The 22,830-nt window shown below is 54.4% G+C and overlaps 1 protein-coding gene across 1 annotated transcript in view; it reads right to left on the bottom strand.

The window, feature by feature from the left end:
* Positions 1–22,830, bottom strand: part of COL13A1 (collagen type XIII alpha 1 chain) — a 79,536-nt gene that overhangs the window by 35,276 nt on the left and 21,430 nt on the right. Inside the window, exons 9-18 of the mRNA XM_081158381.1 lie at positions 22,077–22,103; positions 21,954–21,980; positions 21,039–21,065; positions 18,010–18,075; positions 14,513–14,620; positions 12,135–12,161; positions 11,357–11,392; positions 2,010–2,054; positions 1,149–1,181; positions 260–286 (exon numbers count right to left, since the gene is read on the bottom strand). Coding sequence (XP_081014507.1) covers positions 260–286; positions 1,149–1,181; positions 2,010–2,054; positions 11,357–11,392; positions 12,135–12,161; positions 14,513–14,620; positions 18,010–18,075; positions 21,039–21,065; positions 21,954–21,980; positions 22,077–22,103 — 423 coding nt within the window. The remainder of the gene's footprint in view (positions 1–259; positions 287–1,148; positions 1,182–2,009; positions 2,055–11,356; positions 11,393–12,134; positions 12,162–14,512; positions 14,621–18,009; positions 18,076–21,038; positions 21,066–21,953; positions 21,981–22,076; positions 22,104–22,830) is intronic.

Here is a 22,830-nt window from a genome sequence, read left to right on the forward strand (position 1 = left end):
AAGTGTAGGGGACAATAGCTCCTGCCTACGGGAGCAGGTGTGCAGGCAAACTGGCTGAGCTGTCCAGCCAAGATCCAGGGCGCAGGGAAGCATTTGCAGTGCAATCCTGACAAGCAGGCCCCTCCCTGGCAGAACTTCCTCTGTTCAGTCAGGTCCCCAACCCCGGGGCCAGCCTCAGGGGACCAAAAGCCAAACAGCAGCAGCCCCTCCCACTTCCACTGGAACCATGCAGCCCAGATCATTTCCTCTGTATCAGTACCTTGGCTCCTGGGGTCCCTGGTTCACCCTGTGTGGAATAAAAGAAGAGTCAGGTAAGGAAATAAGAGGGAGAGAGAGAGCGGGAGAGTGAGCAGGACAAATGAGCAAAGCTACTCTGGGGGTAGGTGAAGCACCTGGCCAGTCCTTGGCTTTCCTATGCTTAGACCTCAAGCCACAGGCCAAAAGAGGCCTCCTGGACTGCTCCTTACTCTCTCCCAAGGTGATGGGTGGCTGGAGTGGGTGTCAGTGAGGCAAACCAGGGAGAGGGAGAGGATTGGACATTTGCTTTCAACATGACGCCTCCTGTAAGGGGACCTGCCGGGAGAGCCACACTGAGTACTTGTACTGCTAGGTGTTTCCACCTATCTGCCTGCCAACCAGATGGGCTGTTAGGGTGGGGTTCAGGAGGAGGAATTCTGCTCTTTTCCAGAAGCTTTCCAAGCTTGTAACTGCTAAATTCCAGAGTGTGAAGGAAAACTCTGGCTCCACTGCACATCGCAGGAGGGTGATACCTGTGGCTGAGGCTGGTAACCCTTTGTTACTTCCTTGCAAGGCTTTTGTAGACATTGGTTTTTCCTGTTATGTGTGCATGCACCTGACATTGGCTGTTCCAGTTATGTGTGCAAGCAGCTGATACTGGCTGTTCCAGTTATGTGTGCAAGCATTTGACACTTGCTGTTTGAGTTATGAGTGCATGCATCTGACACTGGCTGTTCGAGTTATGTATGCATGCATCCAACATTGCATCTGGCAACAATGCTGCTTTAGGAGAAATGTTTCTCAACCCTGTCTGCCCCCTCCTTGGTTCAGAACCCCTGAAGCCCCAACTCTGTCCTCTCTCCATCTGTGCCCCCCTGCCCCTCAGTGTTGAGTTTCAGCGTTCCACTGACCTTCATTCCAGCCACGGCGATGCCAGGAGCCCCCTGGCAGAGAGAAGAAAAGGCATGGAGGTTTTCTGCAGTCAGGGGGGAGCACAGAGGAGGTGGCCAGCCTCTCAGCCTCCCCTTGGGGAGATACAAAGGTGGACTCCTCATGCCTGCCTGCAGCCCAGACCCACGGGAAAGGAGGAGTGCTGAGCTCGGCACAGGGAGGGTGGGCCCTGAGGGAGGGTGGGCCCTGAGGGAGGGTGGGCCCTGAGGCAGAGGCTCCGTGCAGCACGGCTGGGTTCCCAGGCTTCCCACCCACCTGCTCAGCACCCAGGCTGTGCTGGGGGACACGGCAGGCACCAGGGCAGGATGCCCACAGGTGGGCTAGATGGAGGCATCCCTGGGGTGAAGGGGGGGGGGGCTTCATTGGGATAAGAGAGGAGGAGGAGGGGGGAGAGGAAGAAGGGAGAACCTTGGGGAAGGGGAGAAGAGTAGATGGCGATGTCACCATGTATGGTGCCCCCCAGAGTGTGTCAGCAGCTTCTCCTCACAGGAAGCTCTCTGGACTTATGTCCTCATGGACTGGGGAGCAGTGGTGGTGAGCCCCGTTTCATATCAGCACAAGACCACCTAGTTTTGAAGTGAAGAGGCTTCAGAGCACACTGCTTAGTAAATCCAAAATAGAGGTGATTTCTACATGGGCCTTAGGACTGCTGCCAGAGCTGGGGTTACCTGAGAAGTTTTTATGATCCAAAGATGCCCAGAAGGACACCAGTGAATGACGCAGCCCTGCCTGGAGAGGGCCTGGGGGGGATACTGCGCCATCCTCACAGTGGGGTGTGGGGAGCAGCGTAGGAGAGAGGTGGGGCGCTGAGGGGCAGGTACCTTAGCTCCGTGTTTGCCCGGCATCCCTGGCATGCCTCGTTCTCCCTGAAGGAGGAAACAGAGAAACGATGAGAAGAGGACCAGACTCAGGGCCCCCAGGCCTCTGCCCTTGAAGCATGGCCTGCTCGACGTCACTAAAAATGGTTGGTCTGTTAGTTTGGGACAGTTGTCCTGCTCAAGATGAGCTTTGAGGACCTGCCCTCTTTGGCAGCCACCATGGGCCACTCCTCTCAGCTATGGGAACGTGTAGAGGGGTCCAAGTAATGGCTCACAGTGCGGGAAAGGCTCCCAGGGAAAGAGGCCCATCAGAGGAGCCTGAGTCCTGCAGGGATGGGAGGACAGGGGGAGCTGTTCAAGATCTACTGGGAGCCATGAGCCCGGCCAGCCTGGAGCTCAGTGCTATGGGGTAGAAGGGGCCCACTGGGCCACTTACCTACTGCACACCCTCCCTCCCATCCCCGCCCTGTACTTCTTGCCCCGTTTTCATTCCAGCAGCCTTGCTCTGGCGGTACCTGCTGCCTGAGCCAGACGGGCGCCCGCATTTCACCTTCCTCTGGGGCTCCTTTTCCTCCAGGTTCCTTGGGTCTAACTCTTCCCAGGGGCATGTGGGCCTTGGCCTGACTGATGTGGCAGGGGGTCTGCCTGTACTTTGGGTGGTAGGGGACTGGAGATGAATCAGGGCGTTGCCTGGAACCCGTCCAGAGGCACCAGGACAGCTGTCAGTTCCCTAGGACATCGTGGGTGTGCTCTACCATCTCAGCAGTGTCTTCAGCCTCTCGTACCTCTCCGGGAAAATGCCATATCTATGGGAGGGGCTGAGCTCAGGAAAAAGGAAGGGGACTGTACTCTTCCATCCTTGGAAGGACACACCAGGAGGAGATGACAGCCCGTGACAAATGGGCCTGAGAGTAGGTGAATAAAGACTAACCTGTTGTGTTGGGTGGGTGGGTGGGGGGAGGGAGCGACCAGGGGAGGAAGGCGGGCAGCTCCTTTCTCCACGAGTTGAACCCCAACCAAAGCTCCAGTCAGGGCCCAGAATGCTGTGCAACTACAGGTGACAACTGTCAGCCTGCTGCAGCTTCCTGCGTGCGAAAGCCAGCGCTGCGGATGGCAGTCAGAACCCTTACCCACCCAGCTCCTGGCCCAGCTCCCTCTCTCAGGCCTGATGGCCATGGCTTTACATCTTTCTTTTCAGTCTCCAAGCATCCACTCCAACGTGGGAGCGGATGTTATTCCTGTTTCACAGGTGATTAAACTGCAGCTCAGAGAGGCCAGGTACAATTGTCAAGGTCACGCAGAGTGGAGATTTGAACATAGGTCTTTTGTCTGTCAAAGCCCAGGTACCCATTTCTCCAGGCCAACCCCAGCCTCAGAGGGGCTGATGTCCCACTTGCTTCCGTTAAACACCTTCTGCAGGCTGAAAGCAGAGCAAAGGCCCCTCAGCAGGAGGTCCCTCGGGTCTGTGTCCCGTAGGCATGAAGGAGTCAGCCAGTGAGGGCAGCTCAGCTCAGCCCAGAGCCCAGGGGCTGGATCCTTTAACCATAGGCGCCCAGAGAAAAGAGCTGAGGGCCTTGCCTGCAAGCACAGTTCTGCTATGTGGCCAGCAGAGGGCGCTCTAGGACCTCATCAGAAGTCTGGCAATAGACTTCAAACCCCTTCCTTTAAAGGACCCCTTGTCACTCTTTCCTTTAAAGGAACAGGAGGCTCTGCTAACATGCCAACCAGCCTAACTGGGTTGACTCAGCCCCGAGGACAGCAGACAGAGTCCCCTTGGGTGGGGGTACAGGTGGGAGGTCAGTTTGGGGTTCCCTGACTATTTAGGGATTTCCCATTTGTCCTGCCCTTCCCTTCCCCTGTCTCTCCCTCAATGCCCCATTTTGGGGAGCTGACTGGGAGTCAGGAAAGGCTGGTTGTGTGACTCCAGGTAAGCCCCTTTCCTTCTCTGGGTCCAGGTCCCCGCCTGCAAAGTGAGATTAGACTAAATACCTTCTACCCACCCCTGCTCCTTCGTTTTTCTCCATCCACTCCCAGCCCTGCCTATGTGAGACCCTTAGGAGGGGAAGAGGCCACGGCAGGGGAGGAGACACTGGGACTGTTGGCAGCTCCAGGACAAGGCTCCCTGGTGGAGGGAGGTGAGCTCTGGGTAAACTGCAGCTCTAGGAGGGGTCTCGGCCTTCTCTTCCTCCTGCTCCCAAGAGGCAGACAGCTTCATGTGCTCAGCAGGGAGGGGGTTGGGCCCTGCCCGTCTTCTCTTGTCTCTGGGCTCTGCCTCCAGGCTCCACAGGAGCCACGCAGAGCAGAATCTGGGATTCAGGGTTTCTGGCTAATTGGGCTGGTCTTCAGCGACGTTGGTTTGTCTATAAAGACAATCATGCCCTCCAGGGAAATCTGGGCCCCTTGGAGCCTCCTAAGGAGGCAGCTCTCCTCATTAGTGTGGCCGACCTTTGCCTATTCCCTCCCTCTGGGGTCAAGTCTCTTAATTCTGCAAATGACTCAAGCTCCCTTGATCCCCACCTCAGGGCCTCCTTCACTTCCAGCCCCTTACTGGGCAGGAAGCAGGGGTGCCCTCTGCTGACCCACCCTGCAGGCTCAGTCCACTCTCATCAGTCTCCCTTCTCCAGGGCTTGTCTGCATGGGCTCACCCCAGCCTGACCTCTGAATTGCAGACTGTGCTGGATCTAACCAGAAAACACTAACTCCTGGAGGGTGGGCAAGGTGAAAGAAGGGTGAGAGTCATTGTCAAGGACTCCGGGGTGGCTGTGGGCAAGCACACTCATCTGTAGGGAGCAAGGGAGGTGTTTTTGGCAGCCAGTGCTAAGAGGCGGCCGATGCCGTTCACAGAGCTTTCCTGGTAGAACGTCTTTGTGAGAATGTATCTAGGGGCTCCTTTCCTGTTTTTCTTCCTAAAAGTGTTCCTGTTTAGAAGGTTTAAGTTTGGGATTATGCTGAATTCAGATCCACAAACTAATGTCTTCATCTTAGGTGGGGAAAGAGCTCTCATAGTCTATCAAAGCCCTTAGGATCCCAATTTATCCCCTCTATCTTTGCCTTCCCATGTCTTCCCTATGAGGACGGACCCCAGAGGCTCCCCCAGTGGTTCTCAGCCACTGGATCTGGGCCATCTAGCAGCTGGGGGAGTGGATGCCTGAGCATTACAAAGGGTCTTGCCCCAGGGGCATAGAACATGGATGGCACAGGCTTGTGACCCCCAGGCTGGGCTGACCCACCACCTGGGAGGCTGGCTCTTTAACTGTGGTGCAGAGAACCAATGCCTGATTCCTGGCCTGGAAGGGGTGGATTCCATTCCTCTTGGCTAAGAAAGCTCTGGGTGAGCACAGGTGGGTAGATAGGGGCTCCCCTGAGTGACCTTGAGAGCCCATCCCAGCCAGGACTTTTACAATGTCACTGACTCTCCATCTGGGCTCTGCATATGCTCACACTACAGCATCAATAGGTTCTCTATGCTGGTCCTTGCTTCCAGGTGTGAGGACCCATCCTTTACCCAGATGACAGGATGGAAGCCAGCTCCTTGGAACACAAGCTGGCCATGCTCCGTCTGGTGGGAGTGGCCTCTTAATTGGTGATTTACTGTTTGTGGAATAAGTGGGGCAAGGACTTGGCAAGAAGATGTAGTCTGGAGGGAGGTGGGGGGCTTCAAGGTCAGCTCCCCAGCCAAGCAAAGGTCAAGCCAGAGAAGTGCGGGGAGATGAATGGACCTCCCCAACGTGAGGCTCCTGCTGCAGCCCAGCGCTGGGTGGGGGCCTGGGCCAAGCAGCTCCACACACAGACTCTTTGTTCTCTGCGGGGAGGGGGAAGACCTGTCTGAGTGTGGGGAGTGGAGGGCTGGGTGGAGGCCGGCAGGCGGCTCAGGCCACAGGCCTGGACCAGGGCCCTTTCCTGGGCTGGGAAATCCGGGTGAGGAGGGCCAATGCCTTTTTGTCACTTAAAGAGTTCCCAGGACTCCCTTCCGGGAAAAAGGCAGCGCAGTCCCCTGCTCCTACCTAGCCAGCTCCGGACCAGAGAGGCTGGAACCACGGAAATGCCAGGCCCTCGGGTAATTGGGGCTGGCAGGAAGTGATCTGGGGAATTACCGGGGTCAGGCGCCCCACCGAAGGCCAGGGCTTTGGAAGGGCGGCTGGCTTGTAATCTCGATTTGAGATCGGGTGATTCTGTCGTTAGTTCCAAAAAGAAAAGTCAGCTCTAATTAATCTGTGGACTTTGGAGTGCAGGAGAAATGGGGCCCAGAGAGCACAGGCTGGGGGCTGGAAATCTGCAGAGTGGAAGTCCCTTCAGCCCCGACAGCCCCGATGAGGCCTCAGATCTGGAGCCCATGTCTCAGCTCCCTGATCTGCTTTAATTGAAATGGCCTGGCTGTCCTCACTGAGATCTCGCGGCTTTGAAAGTGTGCTGTCCCCATCCCAGAAGGCTCCTGTATCTATGGCTTCAGTCTGGATGAAGCACTCTGCACGTGAGCCCAAAAGAAGCCTGGAGTTGCTCAGGTCCCTGGGAGCCAGAGGGGTGCAGGGAGGTTCAGAATAGCTGTGGTGTTGGGCTGAGCCAAGCTGCCTTCTCCTGGCTCTAATGGAAGTCCCGGGACCATGCCAGCTCCTTGCAGGAACCATAGAGGTGAAATCAGTGCCAGTGGGAAAACACCACACTTCCTTGGTTCTTTGACTAAAATGCACCAAGCACCCTATGTTCTCTGCCTTAGACACTCCACATGCTGCTCACAGAGAGCCTGGGAGGCTCAGAGAAAGGAGGGAATCCAGCCACAGCCTTTTTCTCACAAGAAGGTAAACGGCTCAACACTCGCCTCCTTTCCTTCTGGTGGAGGGGGAACTGCCTACTGGAAATCATGGGGACCCCCAGGGCTCATAAGACCCAGGTAATAGTCATTCAAAGCAAGGTTTTGGAGTCGGACAGACCTTACTCCACTACTTCTCAGCTGTGGAACTTTCTGGGTTCACCTCTGTGAGCCTCAGTTTGCTCATCTGTCAATCGGGGAATAAGAATGAAACCTGCCTCACAGGGTTGTTATAAAGATCTAGTAAGATGATGCATGCAAAGTGCCTCACACAAACTGGCGTGTTGAAGAGGCCCCATGACTTAGCTCTAATAATGCCAATTACCATTCTACAGAAGTGTGTCCACCCACACGGCCCCTGGCTCCGACCAGCAGATCAGAACCAACACACCCTTTTGTAGAAGGACAGAGGAGGGGGAGGGGGAGGACTGGTGTGGCCAGAAAATGAGGACTGAGGTGGGCTGGGTGGGTGAGCTGCTGCTCCTTACACCTCACCCCAGTGCCCTCGCCACCCAACACAGGGCCCAAAGGACCTCCTCCCTTGGGAGTCACTGTTTCGGGGGTGCCCAGTAGCCTCCAGGAAGGGTGACTGCAGTTACCAGCTGCTCTGCCACGAGGTTTTACATCCTGCCTCCTCTGGTCTGAGAATGCACAGCCCATAGCCTGGAGGGAGTGTGTGCTCGGCCACAGTCCTGCATGCAAACCCGGGGGCTTAACACCCAGACTGCCACATGCGTCAAACGCACCCCCACGGCTGAGACAGACTGACCAGCTCTATGTGCTTAGAGATCAGCTCTCACCAGGTTTGTGATCCACATACAGTCTGACAATACTCGTCAATCCTCTCGAAAGAGAGCCAAGGTTGTAATGTTTTAAACACACTTCGAGTCTTGCAATATATTTAAAGTTGATCGGCGTCATAAATTTGGATCAAATAGGTACCACATGGGTACACAACAATGCTCGCAGTGTCCAGGCAGCGGGGCTGGCCCTGAGTGGGGCTGGGCAGCACAAGGCCCTCTGGCCACACTGGGCTTTGATCCTCAGGAGCCGGTGGAGCAGCCTGCCCGCTGGCCGGCCTGGCCTTTGGAGGCTGCCGGGTTGGGGCCAGTTGCTGGGTGGTGGTGGTAGATGGAGCTAATCATTAGCAAAGTTCATGGGCTGAGAAACATCTTTGCTGAGAGTTAAGTTCCATTCCATGCTAGGAGAAAGGCCCCCCGGCATGGGTGTCAAGTCCCTCGGTTACCCCGCAGGTCCCCCTCACGGCCTGGCCCGGCCCTGTGTTCCCACCTGCCAGCACTTGCTGCCCCCTGGGGTGCGGAGCAAACTCGTCTCAGCACCTGTAACCAGGCCACCTTCATGTCGGTGCCTCCTCACCATGCCTTCCTCCAAGCAGAGAGCAGGGAGGGGAGGAGAGAAAGGGAGAAATGATGGACAGAGGAAGGGTGCTTGGGGGAAGAATCCTCTACACCCCAGGAAACCACAGAGGACGGTGGTCTGTGCAGTTAGCTCAGCCTGGGTGAGCAGAAATTCACTTCAGCACCAGGGTGAGAAGACTGGCCTCTGAGCTTGGACTCCTGAGACCTAGCTTCCAATTCCAGAGAGTTGTTCTCCAGCTGTGCAACCTTGGGCAAAGCATTAACTTCTCTGAGCTCATCTGAACAGTGAGGATGCTGAGCTGGGCCATGGTGAGGACTGAGTGAGACAGGGAATGAATGATCTCTGGCTAAACCAGAGACGTGAAGTATTGCTGCCCTCGTCCTTGGGCACCGGTCTCTCCATCTCAGAGTTCTGACGGGAAGCAAGCTTCTGTCTGGGCGTGGCGACCACTGGAGTCAAGGTGCCCACTGCCCCAGTGGAAGAAGGGCCTTTTCGGTTCCCTGTGAGATCTAAACGCGGTGATGCTTGTGCCTGGCCAGGCGGCTCAGCTGGTTGGAGCATCACCCCGCACAGTGATTCCCGGTCAGGGCACACACTTAGGCTGTGGGGTTGAAACCCGGTCATGGCATGTACGGGAGGCAACCAATTGATATTTCTCTCTCACATCGATGTTTCTTCCTCTCTCCCTTCCCCTTTCTCTAAGGATCAATGAACATGTCCTCGTGTGAGGATAAAAAAAGTGGTGATGCTTGTGATAAGCCTGGTGAAGAAAGACCTGGACAAGAGCTCAAGGAGACCAAGGCTCCTTCCAAAGCCAGGACTGTTCTTCTCTAGGGGGTGTGGAGTCAATTCTGTCCCTAGGAAGCTGTAGCTTCCCTGAGCTGGAAGGGATTTTAGTACAGTCTCCCCTCTGATCTAGAAGCTTCTCAACACATGCTAGACCCATAGTGATCCAGCCTCTACTTGAACACCTCTGGTGACAGGGAGCTCCCTCCCTCTAAAGGTATCCAAATGTACCCATCAGCACTCGCTCTACCCCATTCATGCAGAAGAAGTGTGCTCCCCCTTCCATGCTAGAGCCTTTTCTAGCAGCCCGAGCCTCTCTCCCCAGAGCAGGCTTCCTGGGGGTCAGGAGCTGCCCCTCTGTCAGCAGGACCACACTAGTTTTCTCTGCAAATTCAATGCAGTCAAGGTTGAATGATCTGTCCCGCAGTCTGAGCCAAGGATTGCCACACTCATGGGACCAGGGCTTCTATCATCATGATGCTCCAGCTGAACTCCCTTAGAACAACAAACCCCCAAGCTTCTTTCTGGATGAACCAGACTTGCAGTTGGCAGGAGAATAGAGACACTGCCAAGGCATGGGTGCTAGCTGTGGGCATCGTCAGGGTCCCAGGGAAACCTCTGTAGGCCCTGCAGTTTCTTCACAACTTGAAAGAACTGGTGTGGCTGCTAATGGGAAAACCGACCCTGCTCTGCACCAGGAGGCAGTAAATTTTGTGAGTCTGTTTGAGTGGATGGAGGCAACCGCGGGGGCTATAATTTCCACTTCCTGACACAATACAAACTTCTCAGTTTATGCAGAACTAATTACAGAACTCTCAGGTCTCGCCATTCCACCCACCAAACACCCATAAAACAACCCGGATTACGGAGTGTGTGGAATGTGCTTCTCAGGAGTGATTCTTCTCTTTCCAAAACCCCTCCCACTCGGGGTCCTCCTTTCCTTCCTGCTTCATTTCTGCTCCTGGAAGGCTCCAGAGGCATCCCAGCCAGGGGCTGGAGGGCAGGATGGGCTCCATGTAGCAGGTGGAACCATGAGAAGGGCCCAGACCTGGACATGCCCTCCTGCTCTGCCACTTATGATCCAAGAGACTTTGGGCATGCCTCAGTTTCCTCATTTTTTAACTAGAAGAAGAATAGTACCAGCCTCATAGGGAGGTCTTAGGATCAGAAATAATGCAGGTCACGTTGAAGGACAGCATGGCAATATGGTAGGCATTCAGTAAGTGGTGACTTTTATTAAGATTATTTTTATGTTATTATAGTTACTGTAATGACCACCTCTGGGCCCTGGTTCAAATTGTTTTCCTGTCTAAAATCTCATTTTCCTTGAAATTTGCTGATTGAAAGACCACAGTGGTGGATTAAAAATGGCCACAAATGCTTTGCCACTCCTCCCACAAGAAGTGGAAGCTGAGTCCCCTCCCCCCCAGCCACAGGTCTTGGCCATTTGATTTGCTTTGACCAATAGGACATCAGAGAATGTGATAAATGTGCACTGGGACTTGCCCATTTTGAACCCTGCTCTGGGCCTTCCATGATGTAAGGAAACCCATCTAGCCCACCCAGGGCTGAGAGGCTGACTGGAGGAGAACTGGCACCCAGCCCACAGCCAGCACCAATCACCAAACGTGCAGATGTGGCCGTCTTGGCCCCTCTGGCCTTTCCATCCATCATTCAGTGTGACTGCATGAGTGAGCCCAGGGAGGCCAGCGGTACTCCCAGATGGCCAACTCACAGAATCATGAGAGATAAATCGTCATTTCAAGCCAGTACATTTGGCATGGTTTGTTACACAGCAATAGATAACTGATACACCTACCCATTCACCAGGACTGAGCTCATAGGCTGTCACCTCTCAGAAGACTTCCCAAACTCCTGACAACCTGGAATTAATCTCTCCACCCGCCTCCTGTATTCACTCAGCACTTTGTGATGGTAGCAGTCAGCACAGTCTGCCTTCACCAGGGTTATTTGTGCAGGAATCCCATCTCTCTGGCCTGTGAGCTGCCAGAGAGCAGGGTTGGGAACCTACCCCTACTTCCCCAACCATACTCAACGCGGAGCTCTGCCTGGAGAACCTGAGTTGCCTTGGTACAGATACAGCCACCCAGGCTGGAAGGGGAGACCCTTCTGGCTCAGAGTCCAGCTGGACCACTGACTTGTCCAAGGCCCTGCACCGCCTATCCTTTTGCTCCTCCAAGTGGAGACATGACCCCTGTCCAGTCAACCTCACAAGCGTTATGAAGCTCATGCTGGGTGAGTGTTTGTGCAAAATTATGCGTGTACCACCAAATCCGGACCCTGTACACTGTGTGTGGTGAGATCCCACTTGGGTTCGCACTGGGCCATGGGGGTCTTCCCCTCCCCCACTTCTTACCTTCCGGCCATGGTAGCCCTGGATCCCTGGGTCTCCCTGGGGGAACAAAGGGAAGATGATTAGAAGGGTTTTCGTAATGCCAAACTTCAGCTCCACTGTTCCCTCACATTCCCATCCCTCTTCCTCCCCATGTCTAACTCCTCCCGACCTCCACCCCCAGCCAACCCTGGAACAATAACAGAGGCTGTTCTGCTTCTCAGAACAAGTCAACTTGGCAGGAGACCTGAGTTTCAGTTTTGGTTCTACCACTGATTCTCTGTCGAAAACTTGGACCAGTCACTTTGCCCCAGGCCCTCAGCTTCTACATTTGTAAGATGGTTGGGCTTTGCAACCTCTCATCTCAGAGCCTGAGGTCCTCCAGCTTCAAAGGGAGAGTCTGTTTGACATCATGAGCTTCCAGATAGGGTTTCAGAAGAGACCAGATGACCCTGAAGGTCCCTTCCAGCCTGACCCCTTATGAAACGCTTTTACTGGGATGTTGCGACAGTGTCCCAAGCGTCAACCATGAGTTTCCAACTAGACTATAAGCTCCTTAGAGGTGGGACTGCACCTTCCATACCAGCCATAAGACTTGATCGGCTGAGCATACAAACATTCAATCCTTGTGAGGCCCAATCAGTTCCCAAGAGGGTAGTGTTTTGGAAGTGAGCCAAGCACGATGCATCTCTCAGCGAGCCCCCCTCACAGCTCCTTACTCAGTACCCTTGAGTGCTGCCTGCCCCTCCTCTTGCAGGGAGCTCTCCCACCCACTCAGTGGGTCACCCAGAAGGGCCCTCACCTTTGGTCCAGGAGGCCCAGGAAAGCCCTGTGGAAGCAAGAGAAAGGTGAGTGGAGGCAGATCCCACGGGTAAACAGCAGAGGTTAGTCATGTTTACAGGGGAGGCTGGGGGCAGAGCGGTGCTTGAATAGCGTAACAGGTTTTGTGCTAGAGGACAGACCAGAGGATCCTGGGACGGTGTCTGAAACCTGCTAAGGGCACGTGGGGACAACAGGCTCGCATCCCGCTCTGGAGCCATGTGGGCTCTGTGGGCATCTCCTCTGCGCTTATCCACTGGAAAATAGGTCAGTGGCATTATGTTAAATTGACAGTGTGGTTTGGTCCAGATTCCCACCCGCCCACCTCCTAATTGGGACCCCTCCCTGGGAAACCGACCTTGCCCAACAGAGTCATGATTTTGCCTTTGGCCCTGCCAGCCTGCGGGGGAGCCCTCTGTCTCCTTCCCCCAGGGTGCTGTGACCATAGCAGCCAGCAGTGAGGAGGTGGTGTGGGCCCGGGGTCTGCGGGAGCCCAAGGGAGAGGCGAGGAAGGCTGTCTCCACCGCGGTGGCGGGAGGGGGCCTGGATGGCAAACACGGGGTGCAGAAAACCATGATGCCTGAGTCTGGTCTGTTTCAGTTGGTTTAAAAACACACTTTCTGGTTTTTTTCTTTATTAAAAGAAACCTAACAAAGAAAACCATCTGGCTTGGGTTCAGTGAGTGGGAGCCCAATGTGTTTGGGGGAGGGCAGCCAGCAAAGAAGTGGATTTTGAGCACTTTTTTGGTTTTCTCAGCCTGGTTCGGTTCAATTCCCTAAATTTCACTTCCTTTCAGGTTTTCCGTTTTCCCATCTAGAAACCCATAAAAGTGAGACCAATCTCCTTCCCTGAGGTCCTGGAGAGAAATCACAGAAATAGTTAAATTCTGCTGTGGGGGTCAAGCTGGGCAGGAGAGCCAAGACCCCCAGCAAGCTAAGTTTTCACACCAATATGCCAACTTCGGGCCAAGCTGGGTGCTGGTCAGCCGGAGCTGTTGCCCAGCACAGAGGAACCCCACAGAGCCACATCATTGGCAGCTGGGGCAGCTGAGGGGCCCAGAGGTGAAGCCAAGTGACCTGGAACTCAGCTGTACTCATTGAGGGCTATTTGGCAGGGACATTGTAGCCCAGCGAATTCACCTTTGGGACTCTATCCCAGTGACAATCAGAGATGTGCAGATGTTCATGTTCAAGCATAAAGATCACAGAAGGGAGCTCATTCACTGCTTTCTCAATAGGCCCAGCAGCCCTAAGATCCATGTCACGGGAGACTCCTGACGTGGGAAAGGGCATGGTTCTTGATGGTAAGTAAGAAAGTAACAGGATACAAACTTATGTTATTCAGAACATTATCCACCTGGAAATGTCCAGGTGCAGGTATATCTAAGGAGGGAAATGGAGGGTTCCCTAAAATGTGAATGAAGGCGAACTCTGGATATGGGAAAACAGACAATTTAAAATATTTTCTTTGTCTACCTCCCAAATTGTTCATGATGAATGTACGATGTTTTAGTCGCAAGAAAGAAAACCAGGTTTTTTTGTTTTTTTAGCCACATAGGGAAAACATTATGAAACAGACTTTATCCTTAACCCTGTCCCTCCAGTGACATATGACATTAGTCTTAGCTCTGGGTAGAGAACCCATTTTCTCCAAAGAAGTCCAGATGCCTGCTGTGTTATTCTCCTGCCCTGGGGCTTTTTTGCACTAAATTGGGCTGAGAAAGAGTTGGGTCTTGGCCAGGGCTTGGAAATGGGTGACTTGGTGTCCACTGGGTTTGAATTGCCACCTGTGTGTGGTCTTGGCTGTAGGTGGGGTGCTTGTTGGCCTCCCTGAGCCCCTGCCAGTCCTCAGGCTTGATGCAGGGTCCCCCTGGCTGACCAGGCATCCAGCCGGTGGCTTAGGAGTGTGAGACCTGCACATACCAGGAAAGACATATTTGTAAGGGGTGCCAGCTGGTGGGACAACCCTTTGCTACCTCCATCAGAACTCACTGCCCCCAACTCAGGTTCTCCTATGCCCAGGGGTCAGGGAACAGCCATCAAAGGTGACCTGGAAACTTCTTTTCCTCTCTGCTGAGCTGAGGACAGCCTGTTAGTGATTTCCTCCTTATAAGGCAATGACTGGAGTTGAGGACATGGCCCCAGAAGGTGTGTTTTCAGAACTAGAGAGCAACAGGTGAGTGTGACAGGGATGGGCAGCTCCTTGTGTGGTCCACCCATCTTCAATGGCCTTGCAAAGGTGCTTTGGCCAGTCAGCTGGGACACAGATTCCTGTTGGTTATGCAAAGTTTGGATGCTTCCAGAGAATTCTCAGGACAAATCTTGGGAGAGGAAGCAGTGGAGAGAAGAAGGGGGTACTTACAGGTGGCCCCATGGGCCCTGGCAGTCCTGGATGCCCCAGAGGTCCACTTGGTCCAGGGGGGCCTGGTGGCCCTGGTGGGCCTTGGATACCAGCCTGGCCCTGTTCACCCTGAGGTTTGTGGGAAAAAGTGTTAGAAAGAGACTCCCAGGGCTGAAGAGCGATTCCCGCCCCAGTGCCATGCACCCGTGAAGGCCGTGTGGGGAGGCAGTGGTGGCGTGATGGTGATGCTGCTGCAGTGGTGACTACATGCAGGGACTGGTGGCAGCAAGGAGACGGCCAAGACATTGGACCCCCAGGAGGAGGGGCTTCCAGGGAGGACTTGCTGCACGAGCAGCTGGTCCCAGGGTGAGAGCCCTGCTGCAGGTGGCAGAGACAAAGGAGTGAGTGAGGTGACTCCTAGCTCGGAAGGTCTGCTGCCAGCCTGGTCAGAGCACCAGAGCCCGCCCAGGGGGTCTGAGGCCTGGGCCTGCCTCCGCTCCGCTTGTGTGGTGAGTCACATCCTCTCTCTGAGCCCTGGCCTCTCAGCCACCGAATGAGGCCAGCAGTTCTTCCTTTCCTAATGCACCTTTTTGCCATTTTTGAGGATCTGGCCCAGAGGATCAAATCAGACCCTTAGGTCAGAGGTCACAGAATTTTGTTTGGCTCACTAAACAGTTGGGCAAGAGATTTAAGTAAAAAATTTGGATTGATGGCTTCTGATGAAAAACTGGGAGCCCTGGAAGCTAAGCCCTCATTCCTGGGGGCAATCGTGGACTGGATTGGGGAGTAGCGCCCCCTTCAGGTGGGGCATGAGTTCTCCAGTTGCATCAGGGTGGATGGAGAGCGTGGGAGGCAGGGGCACCATCACGTTGCCTCAGGAGGAGAGAGCCTGGTCCATGTGATCCAGATCTTGGGGCTGGAGGTCAGTCAGAGTTATCCTAGATCTACACCCGATGCCATTATGTTATTTTCTAAGTGATCTCTCCAGGGATGATCTGGGCTCAGCTCTTGTGACAAGGGGCCCATCCCTGCAGACAGACTAATACAGAACAGCCTGGCAGGTGAGAGAGATCCAGACTGGGATGCGGGGGGATGCAGGCCCGCCCACCCTGCTCAGGGTGACCTCAGCAAGCCTGTATGACTCTTGCTTCCCTGTATAAAAAAGGGAGCTGTGCTGCTCCCTGAAAACTCTATAGAGGGAAATGATTATAAATAAAAGTGTACAACCTCAGAATGAGAACTGTAAGACTTCAGCAGCGCCTGCTTGAACCATGCCTTGGCTGGGAATCCTAGGGCAGATGGCACCCAACAGAGCTACTCTGGGCCCTGGGCTTCATCCTGCCACACCTTCTGAGAAGCTGTTTGAGGGACATGAGTGTCTCTCGTGAAGGAGGCAGGTGCAGAAATGGGTCACAAGTCCCATTTTACAGAAAAGAAAAGAGGCTCAGGGGAGTTGAGTTCCCTGACCAAGGTCACATGAGAATTCAGGGGGAGCCAGGACCCCATCTCAGAACTCCAGACTATTCCCATTCATTCCAGATAAGCCCCCAGCAAAAAATGCTCACCATCCAACTTGCTGCACTTTGGAAGTGACCCCCACACCATCTGCTAAGCACATCAAATCTCTTATAAAGTGTCCTGTTTCAACTAATATTAGGCCCAGTGTTTGAATACCTTACAGAGCCTGTAAAATCAATAATAGTTTATTGATAGGAAATGGACAAACCTTTTTATGTCCCAGGATGGCTGATAGCATAAAAATCTTATTCACTAGGCGGAAGCTGCAGAGGGCAGAATGGGGGCCCCTACGCTTCTCTCTCTGCTTTGGAAACCAGGTCAGGGCAGCAGAGAAAGTTCTGGCTCACCCACCCCTTGCTCTGGAAAAGGGCGGCAGTAACATCCCTGGGCCCCTCTCCCTTTTTTCATCTGTAAGGTGGAGGTCGCGATGGCACCTCCACTGCGGTGGCCGGTGGCCGGTGGCCGGTGGCCGGTGGCCGGTGTGGGATTACATGAGATAATCCATGTCGAATTCTTACAACAGTGTCGGGACCCAGCGAGGGCTTGATGAACAGCAACTAATGCAGCAAAGGCCAGGATGCGGCTGATGGGGCTGAGGCGAATGGCTGCTCTGAGAGCAAGGACTCAGCCCTTCTGAGTTGGGGTCTGGCACGGGTAGGGGTGGGTGACAGTGGGGCGAGCCTGGTGCTTCTCTGAGCTGCCAGCAGGCCCCCTGAATAGCCATGCTTGGGGTAAGCACTCAAAGCACATGGAGGCTCTCGAGGATTTGGCTGGTGTAATGGGATATGCAGGCTCGGGTAACACTTGAGTCACGTGTCCCTCTGTATTTTTAGCTGTTAATTGGAGTGATTTTTTTAGCCTTGCTCAATCAGGTGCCTGACATGCAGGCCTCTGGACTCCTGACTCCTGAGTCAGGCCAGATGGTGGCTGCAGGCCATGCTATCAGGCTTTTAGAGAGCATCTCAGAGCCCTGTCACTTCCAGCATCCCTGTGGCCTTGGGGGTAACCCCTGTGTAGTGTAAGGAAGGCTAGGGGCATGGCTGGCAGCCGCAGACTGCATGGCCTGGAATCGAGCTGCAGTGCCTTAGCCTGATCCCTGGGTCTGAGGTTTCTTGTTCTTTGTGAACAAGGTCCTATCCCAGCCTCCTTGGGTTAGTAAGGCAGGAAGAAGGAAGCAGTTGCTTACAATGATTACACCTGTTGGTTGTGGGCTACATTCCTTCTGCAAATTCCCTCACTCCTCAAACTCAGGTTACAAGTGATCAGATGCTAAGCAATCTGCATTTCTAAATATAAAGGGTGTAGGGCCAACTGAGAGAGCCCTGGATGGGGGGTCTGAAGACCTGGCTACCAATTCCCATTCTGCCGCTTGCTGTTTGTGTGATCTTGGGCATAAATTCACTTCTCTCTGAGTCTCAATTTAATTATAGCACTCAAACGGTGCTCAGAGCTAGTCTAAGTGCTCTGTATACACAACAACCCTATGAGGTAGGAACTGTTATTATCCTTATTTTACAAATGAGAAAGCTGAGCACAGAGAGGTTAAGTAACTTGCCCCAAATCACACAGCTAGTAAGAGGCAGAGAACTTGGGTGAGCTGTGATTTACTGTGTAACCTTGGGCAACTTACTTAAAGTCTCTGAACCTTGATTTCCTCATCTGTGAAATAAGGATGGTCACGCCTAATTCACAAAACTATTGAGAGAATTAAATGAAATCAGGACTGTGGAATATTTGACACATTGGTTGGCACCCAGTGATGGCTGTTGTTGGTGGCTCTTACGAGTATAATGGGCAGTGGAAGTTGGGGATCTCTTGGGCCTGGGTGTTGTGTATTTCCAGGTCTATGGCATTCATGGATCCCCTTTTGTCTAGTTTAATTTAACCGAAACAGAGTGAAGTTGTCTTCGTCTACAGCCCCAGCTGGCCTCTTAGGGTCCAGAGACTCCCCAAGCCCCTGGGGAGGCCACATGAGGTCTGGGCAAAGGGAAGGGATCTACCTGGAAGGTCCGCCTTTTTATGACTGGGGGTGGAGCCAGTCGCACTGAATTGAGGAGAGGCAGCAGCTGAGGAGAAAGATGAGTTGGAAGGCCAGAGGGCAAAGGCCAAAGGTCGCAGGTGTTCAGGAGGATGCCAAAAGTCACCAGGAAGGCAGGGCGGCCAAGAGGGAATGGAGGAGAGATAGAAAAAGGAGAGATTAGCGAGCATGAGGCACAGGGAGGGGAGGCGGGGATGGGGAACTCTCGAGGTTTGTGGGGGGAGGTGCTGAGCTTGCCTTTGGAGGGTACACTGTCCCTTGAAGAAGGAGTGGCCCTTGGGGTGTTGGCCAGCAGCATCCCCCAACTGGGAGAGTGGTCCTCCTTGGCTGGGCCTGCCCCCTGTGGCCACGCTGGGCCGAAAAGGCCGCCTGACACATGGCCCAACATTGCACTGCTGGCCCTACCCATTCCTGGTCGTGGACAAGGGCTGCTGGGCCGAAGGCAGAAGACTCAGAGGCTCTGGTTACACAGGGAGCCACAGGACCAGCGAAATTGGTACTTGAAGCCAGGCTGGTGTGTGGCGACCTCTGGGTTCTTTTTTTGGTTAAACGAGAAAGGCTGATGTCAGTGAATCTGGGGAGGTGGTAAAGGGCAGTGCCAAACCGGGTCCCAAGGGGCTGAGCCAACTGAGGGTGTGGCCAGTGTGGGCACAAGATAAGTGCTACTGAGGTCTCACCCTAGGGCTGAAAGGCTTGGAAAACAGTGGCTGGGCAAGGATGTTTCTGGCATGCCCAACCACTTGTTTGAGAGAAGCAACTTGCAATCACAGTATTGAATGTGAGTTTCATTTCTGGAAATTCTCGCTGCTTCCAATCTCTCTACCCATGAAGCTGAGCACCCCATGGCTCTAGGAAGTGGTTAGAACCCATGTTAAAGCAACGATGGCATATAATCAACCTCTTGTTTATGAAAGCATTTTAACTCACATGAGGTCCCTGGGATGAGTGTTAAGAACCAGAGGCCACCTGGGCTGAGAATGTGCCCAGCTGGGGACTTGGAGGCCCAAGCATGGCCTTTTTAGGTCATTGCTGCTTTCCTGGGCAGCTGCTGTACTGAGAGCCTTGCCCCTCCCTCTAGGGGTCCTGAGGATGTGCAATGTTGGGCTATGCATCCAGGGAGCCTCTCAGCTGAGCGGGGCTAGAGACCTTCCAGAACAGAACCTACAAACCTTCAGGGTAAGTATCTGGTTGGAGTGCAGAGCTGCTAGAGTGCTGCTTAGGTACTCCTGGTGCGGAAGGGGAATGGAGGTGGTGAGACAGAACAAAGGGGGAGGGTGAGTGCCAGAGCCACAGATACCAGCTCTCCTGGTCCTATCCCAGGGCACTCCATCCCACCCTCCTCTTCCTCTTCTCCCTCCCTCGCTGCAGGTGCTGCAGGCTGCAACAGAGGCAAGGACCAGCCTGGATTTCTCAGCATCTTGTGGACCTGGAGGCCTGCCACCCCACCATGCCCGCAAACCCCTCAGAAAGCCAATAGATCACTTGCCCAAGAAGTCCCCTGCTTTCCTACCCACTTCCAAATAAACGGCAGGTGCCAGTTGCCTTGCTGTGCCCACCAGCTGGGTCTCCAACCCCGCTCTCACCCCTGCCTGACTCATACCCCTCACTGCCATGGTCATAATGCCATATTTTGCTGCACCCTGTGGCCAAGGTGCTTCTGGAGCCTTCCCTCCATGGCCTCTCCCTCCTCTTATGCGGGGCTTAGGGGCACAGAGCCCTTTCGGCCCCTCACCCTCATGTGTTCGCTCAGGACTAATGACACACTGCCAAAGCGTCCGCAGTTGTGTTGTCTTTTGTGCTGGAGGAAGCTGTCTTTCTTTTGGTCAACATAACAATCCTGTGAGCCCATCGTTTCAAATAAACACAGCTGACCTTCTATTATTGTATCGGGATCAGGCTGGCCGGAACACCAGGGCCCTTGCATCCCTGGAGCACATGCCACTGACAGGCTGGCTCTGTCTACGCTGCTGCCAGCTTGTGCCCCTGCCCGGGCCCAGCCCAGTTTTGGCCTCAATGCCAATCCGGCTACTCGTGTTCAAGGCTCCCCAAAGCCTCTCCCTGGTCCAGGAACCCAGGAGTAAGAGTCTAGCAGGACCCTGCTAGCAAGGCCCTCCTCGTGGCCCTGCAGAACCTGGTGGATTCAGCCTGGCTTGTGCTTGTCTCCACTCCCTCAGACCCTGCCTGGCAGGGGTGGGCAGCCAGCGAGCCACACCATGTGTGCGTTTCTGGGCACAGTGAGGCCCATGACAGGGGAATGGGCACCTAAAGATGCCTGCCCTCCTACCTCTACTGCTCAGGTCTGAGAGTGGCAAGGCTGATCCACAAAATGAGGGGCGTTTTCCAGGTCTGGCTCCCTGGGCCTTTCACTGGAGGAAGCAGTGCACACCTGAGCCCTCCCTGACTCAAGAATGGCTCTGCGGTCGGTGCAGTCTGCAGCTTCCTAATAGGGTGATAGCAGGCTTTGGGCTGGGCACCCTGGGGTAGAGCCAGGGAGACCATCTTAGCCCTGAAATCCCCCACCCTGCTTGAAAAGAGTGTCCTCTGTTCTTCAAGAGGCAAAGCGGAGACTTTACCCCTGAATTGACACAATCTGCCCCTAGTTATCTTTAACCACTGCGGTTGGGTCATCTGAAACAATGACTAACCCAAAAGTCCCTCTGATTTGGCCTGGGAAGGCAGCCAGACATGCACAACAGTCACACACACACACTGGGGAGGGATTCAGACACAGACTCGCACAAGTCACACAGCCTCACAGAGAAGGGGATGTGCGGAGGAGAAGCCCGCACTCTTAGTTATAGATACACACCTGCTGGGAGACTCGACTCGCAGCCCAGCCAGCACAGGGCAGGCACAGAGACACGCACGGGCCGGGGAACACGCGGCCCCCCACGGCCCCCCTCTGGCTGCTGATGGCAGAGGGCACCGTCTGCGCCTATTCCCAAGCTCTGTAGGTGCTGGGGCCTGGATCAGTTTTAGGGGTTCACTTACCCGGTGCGGGTATTCTCCACACTGACCCTGGGGAGAGAGGGAAGGAAAGGAGGGTGTTAGGCACCTGGTGGCTGTCCATCAGAGACACCCTCAGGCCTTGTGGACACACCACCCACACTCATCACCCACTAGCCCCCTTCTGGTCCTGGACTGAGCTTTCTGAGACGGGAGAACAAATTCTGCCCCCCCCCCCCCCCAGCTGGCAGCATGGAAGAAACCCCTGGGGCCTGCCTGGATGTGGTTCTGTGGAGCCTGGGGCAAGACTCCACTGCCATGCACCATTTGCCATGACCATACAGTCAGGAGTCATGCTCCACGCCTGCCTGGAGGGATCTTCCAGAAAGGTTGACCCTGTGGGTAAGCCCACCCAACGTTCCTGAACAGGAGCCCCTGGATCGCAAAAGCAGATGGTGAGGCAGGTTGTGGGCCACCAGGCCCTCAGAGATGCCTTCTCTGAGCTGGCGTGTTAAGTCCCTGTGCCATCTGCCTGGGGCAAGCCCAGCAGAATCTCCAAGGGAAATTCAGAGAGACAGAGAGTGTAGGAGGCCAGGAAGGGGCCAGGTTGGTGGTTTACACACTGACACCTCAAAATCCTAGAGGCTTAGGAAGGCGGGTCAGGAGCTTTGTGGGGGTGGCAGGTGGGAGGGACTGAGAAAGAGGCTGAAGAGGGCAACTTCAGGGTGTTTAACCCCGATCCCCCCATCCCAAGAACATAACATAAGCCAGAGCAGCTTCCCTTTTCTCTCTTCTATACCCTGGCACCACGGGGGACTCCCTGATTCTGTTGATAAAAACTAAAGTTGAAAAATAACCTTTCTGGGCCCTTTTCTACCTGTTTTTGTTTGTTTGTTTATTTGTTTGTTTGTTTTTTATGTGCCTGAGATGAGAATTCTAGAAAATCTCCGCCGGGCTTACCTTTTCTCCTTTTTCCCCTGGAGGTCCCTATAAAGAGATGGAAAGGAGAGCGTTAGAAACTAAAGCTAAAAACACAGTGGCCCAAAGCCTCTCTGCTGGGGAACACTGGGGTGAGGTACCAACCGGTTGTCCTCGGGGACCCATCAGGCCCTGTGGGGAGGAAACACACACAGGTCAGTGGGCTCACAGAAGGCAGAAAGGTCCAAGACATAGGCCTAGGTGTGACTGTGCTAGAAGCCAGGCTCCCAGGTGCTTTTCAGATGCCCTGAGTCGCAAAGGCTGGGCTCCGCCACTCACGCCTGGTTTTCCTGTGCCTGATGCTCCAGGGGTTGTGGCCTGTACACCACACCTTAGCTCTCTCATCTGTCAATAGGTGTCACTAGCTGTGCCCTGTTTCCATGTGCATGACTGTGATAAAGCCATCCTTCATTCATTCCTTCACCCACCACCATCTCAAGGGCCCCCGGGTAGTAAGGAGGCTGTATTTACATGTCAGGGGGGCCCACCACTGTGGATGGTCTGCCTCACTCATGCCATCTGTCTCCCCATGGCTTTGGGGACACCTTTGGCAAAAGAGATGAAGCAGGAAGTTGACGACTTAAGCCATGTCCTGAGCCCATTGGAGAAATAATAAGAGACCTTGGAGTTTCCTTCCAGAACGTCTTGTGAAATTTACAGGGCTGAGAAAGGAGCCTGGGTTCAGGGTGGACCCATGTTCTCTGAGGACACAGCGTCTCGCTGGCTCTCTCAGGAGCCTGAGCTGAGGCCCGTGTAGAGGAGGCTTTATGGGAGGTATGGAGAGACTGGGGGAAGACAGGCACTTGTTGTTTTGAGGACCCACTCAGAGGCTGGCTTGCAGTATGTGCTGAGCTCACAC

The sequence above is a fragment of the Miniopterus schreibersii genome, assembly GCF_964146895.1.
Source record: "Miniopterus schreibersii genome assembly, chromosome: 14".
NCBI lineage: Eukaryota > Metazoa > Chordata > Mammalia > Chiroptera > Miniopteridae > Miniopterus > Miniopterus schreibersii.